Below are 13,701 nucleotides of genomic sequence, written 5' to 3'. Positions count from 1 at the left end.
TCATGCAAACCTGCCTACAGACGGCGTCAATTGGACGTTCGGTCACAAAATAACAGCCAATCCCAATGCAGGATTCGAGATAGTCAGAATACAGGTGGGAAACCAAAACACGCGTTATCACGTGTTACATAAAGTTGGAACGAGTGTACTGCGTGACTGCGGGTGGAGGATGGAGGAAGAGTGGGATGAAGAGGAGCAGCTGGTTGTGGCCGAGTTCTCCGGAGTGATCGACTCGGATGTGTTCTGTAAGCGCGATGGTGTGTGTAAAATAGTGGGCATGAGCAGTGAGCAGCCCATGGTGCAGGTGGGCCGCTATGTGTTCGCCGGGGAATACGAAGACGCCATGGGGTCCTGCGTGATCTTTAAAGAGCAGTCAAAGGATCAGACAAACTCCAGCTCCAGCCCTGTGCTCAAATACAAGTGTCACACCACGAAGAAGCTGATGCTCCAGAGGACCTTCCTGTCCGAGAGGAAGGAGGGAGATCCGAGCTCAGGAGGCATCGAGGTCCTGTCTCTGAACGAGGGGGATGTGTGTGGAAGATCCATCTCGGTGTGTCACTACACCCTGGACCCCAAAGAGCTTCAGAGAACAAATGCTGGAGAAGACATCAGTGACCAGTCAGACACTGAAAAAACACACATAAATGAGGAGCCCAGAGAAAACCTTGCAGAGTAAAACTGGACCTGAACTGGACTGGAGAACAAATCTCACTCCAGTGTCAGGGACAATATACAATCGTGATACATTAATATATTAGGAAGCAATAACCAATATTTTGTACTAGAATGCATGATGCAGATTCAGAAGACGTGTCATTATATGAGTGTTGTCGACATATTGACTCAGGTTCTATTACAGAGACAATATGTGGGATGTGGTGGCTCAGTGATTAAGATGTTGGATTACTGACCGGAAGGCCGTGTGTTTGAGTCCCAGGTCCATCAAGCTGCCACTGCTGGGCCACTGAGCAAGGCCCGTAACACACAATTGCTCAGTCGTGTAAAATGAAGTCACTCTGGATAAGGGTGTCTGCTTAATACCAGAAATGTAAATGCAGATACTGCTAAAGTCTGTAATATGCAAATTATACCAATAATAAACACTCATTTGTTATTGACTAAAGCAGCTTCCAGAGTAGATTTTGGTAAATGTTTTATGTGAACAGAGCATTAATGTGATCCATAGGAGTCAGTCACTGCACTGCAAAATGTTTGGTCATTGTAGTTCATTACTAGACTTTTTTCCACTAGAAGGGAGAAAGACCACATACTGTACAGAATATCAGAATAAAGAAAAAGAATCTTCTGTACACAACAATGAATATATATATTTTGTTGTTTTTAATTGAATAAAATTAAAAGTAATAGCTGACAAATGGTACTTGTACTGTTGGTTTTTTGTTTTGTTTTTCTCATTAAAGCCAATGAACACATTTATATTCCTTTTTTATAAAAAAAAAAAAAAAAAGCTTAACTTCATTTGGACCTTTCACTGAAAAGCAAATCATCGATGTTTCCTCAGAAATCTTGCTAGAATAAGATGTTGGATGTGAATATTACAGACACAAAATGAGCCTACTAAATAGTATGTGATGTCTTCTGTAATAATGAGTTAATGTGAAAGAGCAAACTGCATTCCTAATAATGTTCCCTAATTAAAATGCACATCTTTGAACAAACAGGTAACAACACTACAATACTCTAATTTCAGCTCCAGTTGCAGTGAACATTTACACTGGCAAATTTACACTTTTGGAGTTTGAATTCTGGTCAAGTAAAGTAAGGCAAGTAGGAAAAGGAAAAAGGCTGAACCTGATTACCCTAATGTGTTAATCTACACTGAATGAAATACTGAATAAATGAAAGTTCACCTTATATATACACACATATGCATTGTTAATATATGCTACATGCCCAAAATATGTGCACACCTGAAAATTACACCCACATGTGGTTCTAACTGTTTCCACAAAGTAGAAAGTACACAATTGTGTCTCTTTACAAGCTGTAACATAAATTCTCTTCACTGGAACAAAGAGGCCCAAACATGTTCCAGGATGACACTGCGCTTGTGCACAATGAAGATAGTTTGCCAGGTTTGGAATGGAAAATTTTAAAGGAGTTGTTTGTGAAGCTCCAGAGTTTGTGAAGCTCTGGAGATAATCAGGCGTATTGTAGCCAATGACTGATATTTCTTTTCTTCAGGTTGGTGTTGAATCATGTTTATAAAAACTCAGTGGTACAATTGATCGAGGCTCTTCCTCTCTCGTTCAACACAAGGATGGTTGGGTCCTGTTGCCCAGCAACAAATAAATTGTGAACCTTTTTACTCTTGCCAGTGCCTACTGTACCACAACACCGGCACAGAACCTTGACTTCAACCTCAATAAACACCACTGGAGAGTATTACAATGTCAAAGGGGGTACAAGCCTTGAACAGGATGTTCCTGTTTGTTTTGGTTGGAAATTGAAGCCACAATTTGTGGACCCTCAATTCTAGTTAAAAACACTCAACTGGGTGATTTGAGATCCTTCAAGATTAACATTACGGTAAATATAGCAAACAGTGTAAATTCATAAATGTGCATTAATGCATGGTGCTGTCAGTTTATCTGTGCTGCATATTATGTTTCATGTTTAGGAAACTAGTACAGAAGCAGAGAAAAGGACAAAAGACCACAAATTTCAAGCAGCAGTACATGCAGTGAATCAGAAAGAAAAAAACGGAATAAGTTGTCAACAAAACTAAACACAAATCTCCCCACAAACATTATATGAAGTAATTAATTCTGAAACATTTGAATAAAGCTGCCTGCACAAGTCACTGGAATATAGCTGCATTTTAACTACTTTTACTCAAAATAGATGAATAAGAAGCCAGTTGATGATATGAAGCTGCCTGCAGTGTTATTAGTATTAATAGCTGTACATTTCCCACACAAAACACCACCAATGCATCACTGCACACATGAAAACAGACTTAGTTCTTATCGTGAACTACAATCTTTTAATGTCAGGAAAAACATCTGTAATTCACATAACTGTACATTTGTTCCAATCTCTGCCTCACAGAGTAAAAATGTCCTGATCTCCTACAACTAATCTGTTACTTGTGTTTCTATTTTAAGCCATTTTATACACAAAGCCTTAACAACGGTCACATTTTAGTCACAAAAAAATTCTGTTATTGGTACAAAGAAAATATATATATTTTTTAAAATCCTGAAAACATTACATTTGAAAGGTTTTGAGCTGTATCTGTTCACACACAGATGAATGCTTAGATTGACCCAAAGTCCAGCACCTGTGTGTTTTTAGTCACAACACCCCCCAGACCTCTTCAAACGCAGAGCATATTTTTGAGCATGTGAGAGCTGCAGACAGCGGATAATTACTGATGGAAACCGTCTTCTCTGTATAGTCCACATTTACCTGGAAGAGAAAAGAAATATGAGTGAGTTTACAAATCCAAAAGGACACCGTAAACATTTGCCATCATTCAGTTGTCCAGTTTTATCTGGAAAGGGCCAGTGTGGGTACAGATTTTTATTCCAAATCAAGTAGATCACAGATGAAGTCTGAAAATGCATGTGGTCAAATCAAACCCAAGTTCATTTGTAGAAGTACATTTTTAACCATGTTCATAACGGATTGACAACTCAAACATTTCAAATGAAGCTCAACTGCTTGGTGACAGCCTAAAATTCTTTAAGTTATTTATGAAAACAACTGCGGGATAAATTTAAAATGTATACATTTCTGTAAGTCTTCTTTATGACAATATGTACCCTTAAAAGCACTATGCAATTAATTATCAATTATGAATTTAATTGATTTGAGTGTGCTGGTATTAAATACAGATAGGACAGTGGTTCTAAAACCTGTCCTCAGAGCCTTTAAGGCAGTCACTTCACATCTGTGCTATAAGATCCGCTGGTCTAGAAAATGTGGAAAAACCCACCGCTCCGTGCGCAAATGCTCCAATAACCACCACAGCAGGACCATCCTTAGGGACGAGGGTTCTAGGGCAGACAGAATCTCCTGCTTTGAAGGACATAGCGTAGCGTGGGCATCCAGCAGGCAGGTGGTCTGAAACAGGGTTTTTAATCATCCTCAGCAAGCGCTGTGGCCCATCAGCTGCTCTCACACTCAGCTTATGCAGGAGCTGCACTGAGAGTAGAAATAAGAGAAAACTAAGCAGAGACTTACTACAGTATGTTAATCACACTCTATTCTATCATAGTTCTAAATCAAAAATCTTTTCAGAAACATAAGCAACGCAAAATAATTCTGTAAAATCCAGTACAAGATAATTAACCTGTTAGAGATCACTTTACTAAACCTTGTGTACAGCTTGTACGCCAAGTGTCTGACAGTGGAAAAATAGTACTTTACCCATGAGTCCACAAAAGCGAGGAAAGGTCCGGGGAATTCGTGTCTGAGGATTAATCTCAATCAGAGCATTCTTCTCTGTATGAATGTACACCTGCAGCAGTCCAGCTCTGTTCAGTGGGCTGTCCATCAACATAAGCAGGCTCTGTATTACAGCAAACAATTTATACATTTACACCACAGCAACCTTTTTTAGATTTAACACACCACATCTCATTTGCCTGGCCGTATAAAGCAAAATGATGCATCAAAATGATTCGGTGGCTCTATTGTTACCTGATGAGTGATATCTGGCCGAACGTTGCCGGGGTCCCTTCCACTCTTTATTATAATATTCTTGTGTTGGTCGCAGTTCAGCAACTCAAATGTCTTCCCAACCTTAAATAAACAGCACAAAATTAAACATGAACCCTTTTCAGGAAATATGACATAAGAACATTTCCATGTAGTTAGCATTTATTTGTTTTTTTGTTATAAACATCAGCATTATTCCCAACATTTATACATGTTATTATGCATCATATAATGTAACAAGCCTGTCTCATCTCATTACATACTAATGTAATGGAAACCTTATAACAAGCAAGTTTAATCAGGGGAATGTTCTCTAAACCAGTCTGTTCAATCTAGTGATGTTTTATCGAGAAAACAAAATTCCTCTGGCTAAAAATAAACCTGTTCTATATCACAGTAAGTGTGTACATCAGCAGGTAAACATTAATTTATTTATGTACCTTTATTTTACCTTTATTAATGACATGAGCTGTTAGCTGCAGCCTATGAAACTGATGTGATGATTAACAAACTGCAATGGCAATATAAACATGCAAACAAGTTTTTACTACAGCGAATAACAATTTGTTTAGACGCGCGTCAAAAAAAGCCAGTTATTACCCGAAGCCTCAAACTTAGCTACATGGCTAATATTTATTAGCGACGTTTATATAATTGTGGTGTATTTTTTAAACTCACCTTCACAGTCTCCAGCGTCGCTCCTTCCAAAACAACAACAAGTCGCGCCTCTATCATTTTGTCGTGCATATTTCGTGGCTGTTTTGCTGTTTTTGGTTCATATTCGTCTAAGTGTTCGAGACCACGCTTCTCCCCCGTGTGAGCCGCCATCTTGTTTGAGGCTAAAGCGCGTCGCAGGAACTGCGCGTCATATCATAAGCGACTTGCTGCTTGTTTAAAGCACAACTTGAAGTACTTTGCGTCAGAATAAAAGCAACATAAACACCTCAATTTCACATAAATTGTACATTTCTTCAAGTAAACATACAGATAGAATAGAAGTACCTTATCTTATTGTATCATAACGTCTAAAACATTTCAACAATTAATCACACACTATTGTTTATCAGTTTTATATGGACACAGGGGTGGATAATTCTTTCATTCTTCTTCAATAACCTATTTGTCCTGTTCATGCTTGTGTACAAGAAGCCTGTCCGCTTAGGCATAAGATATGGACAGACCCTGAATGGACCATACACACAATATATCATTATTTTGGCTGGTGGGAGAAAACTAGAGAACCCAGAGGAAACCCTCACTGTCACACAGAGCGTGTATGGGAAAAAAACAACGAAAATGTATCCTGATTGTGAGATTGAATCCGGGACAGGGATAGATAATGCTGATAAAACACTAATTTTAAAACCTGAAACTTTATGATCTATAATAATATGTATAAATGGTAAATATTAAATATTATAATGATTTTTTTGGGGGGTTTCTGTAACTGTCATAATCTCCAGCAATGCCTTTTGTATACATCCAGCATTATACTGTTTTAGTGTCCACTGAATTGCTCAGTTATGAATAATGTTCCTCAGCATATCCACACTTCTAACACAGGTCAGGAAGCTGTCCATGAGCTCGGTTATCCACACAGGTCATTGCTTTGGGACAGTGAACAGAGTTGACACAGAGCACATTCAACAGAAAAGAGGGTTCAAATGGCATGAGTGCTGTAGATGAGTCACAGCTTGCCTATAAAGAAAGAATTACAAAATAGGAGTGATATTTGGCTGAAGCATGCAGGACAATGCATTAATGTAGATTTAATTGATATGACCTAGAAGGGGTACGATTTTCAGAAGCCTACCTGGGTGAATGAGGCAAGAAACAGATGAACATGTGAGAGTCCTGCCACGGAGGTATCACTTAGATGTCTCCTCAAACTCTTATTATATGCCTGACAGAACACCAAATGATATAGAAGAAAAACAGACTTTAAGGCAATGTTTGTAAATGTAATGTATGGCAAACCGCAAAAAAATACATTATAATAATTAATAAAAGTCGAATGAAATTAAGGATTATTAAAAAGCTAAAGTGTACATGTGAAACTGTCCTGGAACAGCTAGTTTTAGAAAGGCTTGATCATTGGCCAAGATATGATATACAGTAGCTCTCTTCGGTTAAGCAAAGACATTTGTTTAGTCTAAACATTTACATGACACCGACCAGCTGTTTACAACTGAATATACAGACACCAGAAATGTGCACACACTTACAAGTAATGCCACCTGAAGTGCTGTGTACTGCACCCACACTTCCTGCTTCTGGGTTGGAGAAAGAGAGGAAGTTCCCTTCTGTTGTGCTGTGAGATAGTGAGACCACACGCACTCAATCTCCAGCACAGCACTCTCTGACAGAGATAGGACTACAGAAGAGACAGAAGTTATCATGGAATAGACCTGTTGTATATGAATATGCACACACACACGTACACACACACACACACACACACACACGCAGGATGACATACTATCAGGCAACAGCAGATGCAGGAGGTCTTTTGCAATTATCGTTCCTAACATCCCATAGTTGACAGCTCTAAACAAAAGAGAGAGAGAGAGAGAGAGAGAGAGAGAGAGAGAGAGAGAGAGAGGGAGAGAGAGAGAGAGAGAAACATGGTTTATTTTCAGTTTCACTCTGGACTTTTTACACAGCTGTAAAGATTTATAAGACAGGGCCTTCTTTAAAAGGGTGTAAACAATGTATAGACATTTTGATTATGAATAACGTCATATGAACTCCATTCAAAGTCACCACTAAACCATATATAATTAAATATATGCTATCTGAAATAACATTCACAGTGCATAATCTATTTTTTATTTATGTATATGTATAAAAAGTACATATAACTATAACATCATTTTGTGGCATGTTTCTCTTTCTTTCATCTGCCTCCGTGGACAAAATAGTCAGTCACATCCACCAATCACAAACTTTTGTGAACCCATCCTGATTTAACAATATGATAAATACCTTGGATAAGAAGAATGAAACTGTGGTGATGCAAACATTCCAACTGGGATAATGATGTCATTACCAGATAAAAATGGATGGAGGGACAAACTACAAGACATAGAGAAACAAAGGCTCAACAAAGGGGCATTGAAATAAAAGAAATAAATCATGTTAGCCTGAATTTCAGACTCTGCAGCTTTAGTTATATATCATATGTATACATTCACACATATGATAGTAAGAAACCTATAACATAATGGTGAAGGAAAAACAAAACACTCACACATGAGGCTGTGGAGTGTGAGAAAATAGCTTGCTCCTCATCCTCTGCTGAAGAAGCAGCATCTGCAGGTAGTTGGAGAAATAGTTCTTCTCACTCATAATTACCTAGTGCAAGAGGGAGGTACAATGCTTATTGAACATTATACCAAATTATGCAAAATTTTCTTGTATTTATTTCACTAATACCTCTCCAAAATACTCATCAAGTTTCAGCTGACTGAAGGATTCATGGTTGGTGGAGAGTCTTGGAGTGAGAGATGTAATCTGAAAGAGAAACAGTGACAGTATTACATTTACAGTGACATTTATCTGCAGATCTCAGAGGAGGTATATGAGTGCTTTTTACCTTTTACCTTATTTAAAACTAAATACTGTGTGTCTCCATTCTGCCAGTTTATGGTGGCTATTTTGTTCATGAAGGAATAGTAAATATCACTGATGAGCTTTTCAGCCTAGAAAGTGAAGAGGATTTATAAGAATAATAATAAAATCATTATAAAGTTTGTAATAAAACTAACAACTCACTAAAAAAGTACATACATTACACTTTCATAACATGTTTATAAGCAATCTATGTAAGAAATGTTATAAAGCAGTGTATATGTAAGGATTTATGTTATTATATAAAATAATGGTTTATATGAATAGAAATGTAAATATAAAAAAGAGAGGAACTCTCAGTTATGAGGATAGCATGACTCTTAATACTGATTTTGTATATATTCTTTATCTTGGAAGTTATTATTATGTCTCTACTAGGAGGCAAATGCCAGCATAACAAATGAAAGTAACACCTTTAACAAAATGTGCATTTTTAACACTGTTGTAAAACACAATAGCTACTTTCAAAAGCTGGGTAAAAAACTATGGGAACAATATTCAACATCCCCTAATGATAATACTTTCAGACAATTCAGACAATTTATAAAACACTTGCTATAAGCCTTTCCTTAAGTCGTTCATTAATTCTTCAGCATTGGTTTATCGAAGATTTATGCAATTCATACGTTATAAAAGACTATGCAGTTTCATAGAAAAAGCATTACAAATAAATTAATAATTTGCTTGTTTATAAAACCTGGTAATACAGTTTATTGGACAGTTTATGGGACAGTTTAACCCATCCTACCATCCAACATACAGTATTTGTGTGTGATGATTATAACTGTAACAGTTCATCCATCCATCCACCCATCCATCTATCCATCCATTTATCTACTCATTTTTCCATTTGTCCATCCATCTGTTTTCTGACCATCTATTTATCTATCTATTCCATTTATTTATTTATTTGCATCTATCAATCCCTCTATTATTATTTGTAGTATTATGACTTAAATATCAATATTAGTCATACCTCTTCACCAGCATAATGGTGTCTGATCAAATCACTGATCAATGTATCAAAACAATTCACCGTCTGCAGGACACAGTGCTTCCAATGTGGCACAACCTTAGTAACAAAAAAATAACATTATAATCTAGTTCATTCAAAAACTTTAAGGAATATCAAGCATGATTTCTAAACACACGGTTTAATTTAATACACACCTCATTTTCTTTGTTAATGGCTATAGAGAAGTTTTTCATGGTCTGCATGAATCTGGTGTGCAGAGCAGGCATGAGTGTTTGCAGAAGATTCATGATCATATAAGTATGGAGGGGATAACTGCATAAACAAATAGACACAAATGCAAATAAGTACTTTACCTGCCACAGCAGTAAGTGAAAGTTTATGCTAAATATTGCAACAAATGATACACAGCTAAAATTTAATATGATCTACCTGTCCATCATCTTATGTATACGCCTCCATTTGTTAATTGTCTCTGACATGTAGATGATATAAGGAGGATTGTGCAATAACACAAAATCTGATTTGTTGACAGGAACAGGATGAAATATAGCCTGGAGGCTTCTGAGCCAATCAATAGCTGGGGCCAACTCCTACAGAAAACAAAACAAACACACACACACAAACACACACACACACACACACACACACACACACTGACTTCCCTGTCACACAGTAACCTAATAATTGTTTAAGAGATAACAAACACCTACCTGTAACTCCAGGATGGTCATTCGACGGTACAGGAGTTTCTGGCTGAGTCGGTAGGAAAGAGGTGAAGTGTTTGTAACTAAAGTTGAACTCAAAGACATATACAAGCCACAGTGCTGAATTCTGCTAGATAAGGAAACATTCAACAGAGTCAAAAGCTCCTTGCATGAGGAGAAGAATGGACGCAGACACTGAAAAGAGAGAAGCAAAATATCCAGATAACCCATTTGCTATCATTATTCTATAAAGGTCATGCTTATATACTCACAAATGTTACATTTTTTTTTTAAACCATATGAGCTTATTATTTTTCTTTATTAACTTGCAAACCTCCCATCCTAAGTTGTACCTGTGAGTTGAATTTGGATCTGTTTATTTGGCTGTTCCACTCAATAGGGAACTGAAACTCTGGTTGATCAATCTGTGTAAAGTCAGTGTATAACAAAGAAAAGGTTAAAATGCTTTTGGGAGACAGATTTAGTACATTATATCATTACATATCTATATATCTGTAGATTTCTAAGGATATACTGAAAATGATTTACAAGACTGACCCTGCTGAGATCTTAATGTTCAATTAATTAAAGATGCTCTATTTGCATACTGTCATAATGATTACAAATAGCAATAATTAATAATTAAGTTTTATTAAAAAAAAAAGTATGTTTAAATTGCAGCCAAGAGTATGAGAACAGTGTAGACTCCTTCCTTCTCATAGGTTTAAAGATGCAAGGATGGAAGGTAATGCTAAAAGTGTGGCAGGATGTTTAGCATGCTTTTTAATGGTTTGAATGTACCTGTATGTAATGTTGGCTCTCATTACGGTCAGGACCCACATACACATTAAAGAATGGAAAGGTGTTATACTGTGACATCAGCAGAGCCAGAGTGGAGTTCAGCTCAGGCTGAGTCCAGTTCCCAGGTACAGGCCAGCCACCCAGCTACACAAAAACACAGACTGGTTTATTTAAATCTGTCCATAAAGTCATCCAGCAAGAAAGAATTTTCTATATTCACAAAAAATAATAAATGATGTCCTTCTTTACTTATTGAGCAGTGTTAAAGTTATCTGGAAAGAATAAAGTCAAGGAAATGCATAATATATCAAAAGGCTGTATTTGTTTCTATTTTAAAATATTTCTAGTTTGCTGTATTTGTGCATGTCTGAGAGAGATTTTGTGTATTATACCTTCTGTATTAGCATTTGGGCATGATATATGCTCTCATTCAGTGTAGTGTTGGGCTTCATGCAGGTGTTATAGAACATCTGTGCTTTCTGTGCTGCACTGCTGATATTCCTTTTGGGAGACTCTAATCATCACAGAGACCAAAGATTCATATATAAGTTTCATGTATATTTCCAGTTTAGAGTTAAGTGCAGCTACATTTCCTTTTATATTTCTTACTTATATTCTTTGTGCATATTATAAGAATACAGAACAAAATACTGCCGACCACATACTAAATATGTCTAAACACTATTCAAATAATCTCTTCATCATAAAAAATGATTAGTAGTACATTTGGTCCTATTACAACTTTACATCTTTATAAATTTATTGTTGTTTACAGTAATAGAAAGCTATTCTGAATAGTCTGTCATACCCAGAGTGTCTTTTATTGCTTGGAGCAAAGCTGTCTGTCTGTCAGGTAACCTGTCATCTCTCTTTCTTTCAGTATCTGGTACTATGTCCATTCTCATTCCACCACCTCTCCTCTCTCTCCTTCTCATCACAGCTTGTCTGGTGACATTATCGGACAGAATATTGTCTCTGTTTTTTCCTCTGCTCTTGGATGACATTTCTGCTTTACAACTAAACTGGAAATAATCACAGGGTCGAGAAAAATGACCCATGGCTGTAGAGAAGCGTTCTGCTACTCTCATGCATGCTGGAGAGAGACAGGGAATAGGGTCTAGTGGGAGAAAGAAATGCAGGGTCAAATAAAATCTAAGAAAAAAAGGAAAGTCCAATCACTACAGGCATTACACTAGATGATTAATACAGCATAATGTTACCTTGAGTGGTTGGAGGTTTTTCCTGCAGGAAATAGTACCCCAAACCCGTGATTGTTCCAATGATACAGAAGGCAAGACAACACTGAAAAAGCAGGAGCCCTAACCAGTGGTCCTTGACCAATGAGCTTGATTCCTCGGACTGAACCCGTCCTTGGGTGAACTGGAGAAATACCTAGACAAGCATCAGACGCTAGTACTTACCTCTTGTTCTATATGATAAAAGCTCATGTAACATGTTGGTCAGTAAGTGTTGGTTAATTTTCTATAACAACATGGCTCTGACAATAGGTACTGCATTATTGAGGTTGTTTACATGAATTTATGTAATTCTATAGTGATGTCTAATTCACAGGGACTTGTATGTCTGATTCTCTACAATTATAATAATACATAGATTCATATTTATGAGCTCTATGTAATTGAGGTATATGTGTTCCTTAATACTTTCCACAATAGGAAAGCCTTGAAGACAGAGGACTTTTTTTTTCTCAGTTTTCAGTAACATTGTGTTTTTTATCTTAATAACTTCAAGAGAGAGAAAAAAGGTGACTGCAGAGGAATTAGAGTTACAGCATACAGTATGTATTAACAGGAGCTAACTTGATAGTGTTCCAGTTAAATATAATTCTAAACAGATTAAAAACTATAGCTAATTTATCATGTATTGATGAATTAAAACTGTATTTTGTAATTTGCTGAGCTTTAAGAGGAATAAAATAATTCAGAATGTTTTCTTTTAGGAAAATAATCAAATAAAAGAATCAGCTTTAAGGTGGTAGCACATCACATCAACCCATAATGGGGTTTTTCTCTATATAGTCACAGGTGCTTGAAAATCAGATTCAGATAGTTATAATCATAGCAATAGTCACTTAATAGACAACTTGTATGAACAAACGCAGAGAAAACACTTTAAGAAACAAACATCAAGCAGATTATTAAGATGAAGCTGCCTTAAAGATTTCAGCAATTTGCCAATGAACTGGACATTATACATTACACATTAAACTAACCTGCACTTTTATTCGTAAAAGGAAGTGAAAATCTACTTGAACCTAAACCATCGCTCTCTTAGAGACAACATAGTAGCACCGTTGTTATATTTTGGCTGGAATATTTGTTTAATTCTAGCTGTACCTGCTGATCGGATGAGTTTTGTGTCATCTTGGTCTTTTCAATTGTTCGTCAGAACTCCTTCTCCATTAGCATCCTTCTTATATCTGAGTCCCCACTAACTTACATCAGAATCATCCTTTTTTCTATCTCTCCCTCCATCAGTTCAGTCATTCATCACACTTTCTCCTCCCACATTTACATTCTGATAAAATCCAGTGTACAGGCCTCTTTCACTACGTCATACTAACTGGCTGTTTGTGTAAACCCCCTGGGTTTGATGTGTGTAAGGCACGTTTATTTCACTTAAATCTGAGTGCCTGAAATTCACTCGAATAAGTACTCACTTTTTATTTAAAAAAACAATTCAGGTATTATTACAAAAAATCACATACATTTTATTTTATATGTCTAGTTGTAGTCAATCAGGCTGTATTTAAACAGTCACAGACACTCAACACACGTATGTCAGCACTCTGCTATCAGTGGAGTGTGAGACTGGTTTGGGATGATAGGGTGAGAAGACGCATCTGTGACGTGCCTACGATGTCACAAACTGTGCGGGAAGGAG

At 36.8% G+C, this 13,701-nt stretch overlaps 3 protein-coding genes across 3 annotated transcripts; 1 reads left to right on the top strand and 2 right to left on the bottom strand.

Moving 5' to 3' along the window:
- The first annotated feature begins 91 nt into the window (after positions 1–91).
- Positions 92–1,376, top strand: gtf3c6 (general transcription factor IIIC, polypeptide 6, alpha). Its single transcript, XM_060870208.1, has one exon. The coding sequence runs from the start codon at positions 170–172 to the stop codon at positions 674–676; it is 507 nt and encodes a 168-aa protein (XP_060726191.1). The 5' UTR covers positions 92–169; the 3' UTR covers positions 677–1,376.
- A 1,608-nt stretch (positions 1,377–2,984) lies between these two features.
- On the bottom strand, positions 2,985–6,073 carry emg1 (EMG1 N1-specific pseudouridine methyltransferase). Its single transcript, XM_060870207.1, has 5 exons — positions 5,365–6,073; positions 4,669–4,770; positions 4,396–4,537; positions 3,962–4,170; positions 2,985–3,432 (listed from the first exon to the last, which is right to left on the bottom strand). The coding sequence occupies exons 1-5, from the start codon at positions 5,512–5,514 to the stop codon at positions 3,319–3,321; spliced, it is 717 nt and encodes a 238-aa protein (XP_060726190.1). The 5' UTR covers positions 5,515–6,073; the 3' UTR covers positions 2,985–3,318.
- On the bottom strand, positions 5,635–13,308 carry kel (Kell metallo-endopeptidase (Kell blood group)). The gene is made up of 18 exons (XM_060870206.1): positions 13,155–13,308; positions 12,018–12,189; positions 11,606–11,914; positions 11,190–11,311; positions 10,798–10,941; positions 10,350–10,421; positions 10,003–10,191; positions 9,722–9,882; positions 9,487–9,604; positions 9,293–9,388; positions 8,289–8,387; positions 8,122–8,199; positions 7,937–8,040; positions 7,672–7,761; positions 7,166–7,233; positions 6,912–7,060; positions 6,500–6,589; positions 5,635–6,384 (listed from the first exon to the last, which is right to left on the bottom strand). The coding sequence occupies exons 1-18, from the start codon at positions 13,179–13,181 to the stop codon at positions 6,241–6,243; spliced, it is 2,232 nt and encodes a 743-aa protein (XP_060726189.1). The 5' UTR covers positions 13,182–13,308; the 3' UTR covers positions 5,635–6,240.
- Between the last annotated feature and the right edge of the window lie 393 nt (positions 13,309–13,701).

This window comes from Tachysurus vachellii, chromosome 5 (assembly GCF_030014155.1).
Source record: "Tachysurus vachellii isolate PV-2020 chromosome 5, HZAU_Pvac_v1, whole genome shotgun sequence".
In the NCBI taxonomy this organism is placed as follows: Eukaryota; Metazoa; Chordata; class Actinopteri; order Siluriformes; family Bagridae; genus Tachysurus; species Tachysurus vachellii.
The sequence above is the reverse complement of the archived record's forward strand: the minus strand, read 5'-3'. Positions and strand labels throughout refer to the sequence as shown.

Bases quoted from the DNA above. Each gene is read 5' to 3' on its own strand.
- emg1 (XM_060870207.1), bottom strand. From the start codon at position 5,514: ATGGCGGCTCACACGGGGGAGAAGCGTGGTCTCGAACACTTAGACGAA. The intron at 4,171-4,395 runs GTAAAGTACTAT...TTCTACTCTCAG, and splicing joins TCGCTTTTGTGGACTCATGG to TGCAGCTCCTGCATAAGCTG. The intron at 3,433-3,961 runs GTGGGTTTTTCC...TTTCTCTTCCAG, and splicing joins GAGCATTTGCGCACGGAGCG to GTAAATGTGGACTATACAGA.
- kel (XM_060870206.1), bottom strand. From the start codon at position 13,181: ATGACACAAAACTCATCCGATCAGCAG. The intron at 9,883-10,002 runs GTAGGTGTTTGT...TGTTTTCTGTAG, and splicing joins TGACCATCCTGGAGTTACAG to GAGTTGGCCCCAGCTATTGA. The intron at 8,041-8,121 runs GTATTAGTGAAA...CTCTTGCACTAG, and splicing joins TTGATGAGTATTTTGGAGAG to GTAATTATGAGTGAGAAGAA.
- gtf3c6 (XM_060870208.1), top strand. From the start codon at position 170: ATGGAGGAAGAGTGGGATGAAGAGGAGCAGCTGGTTGTGGCCGAGTTC.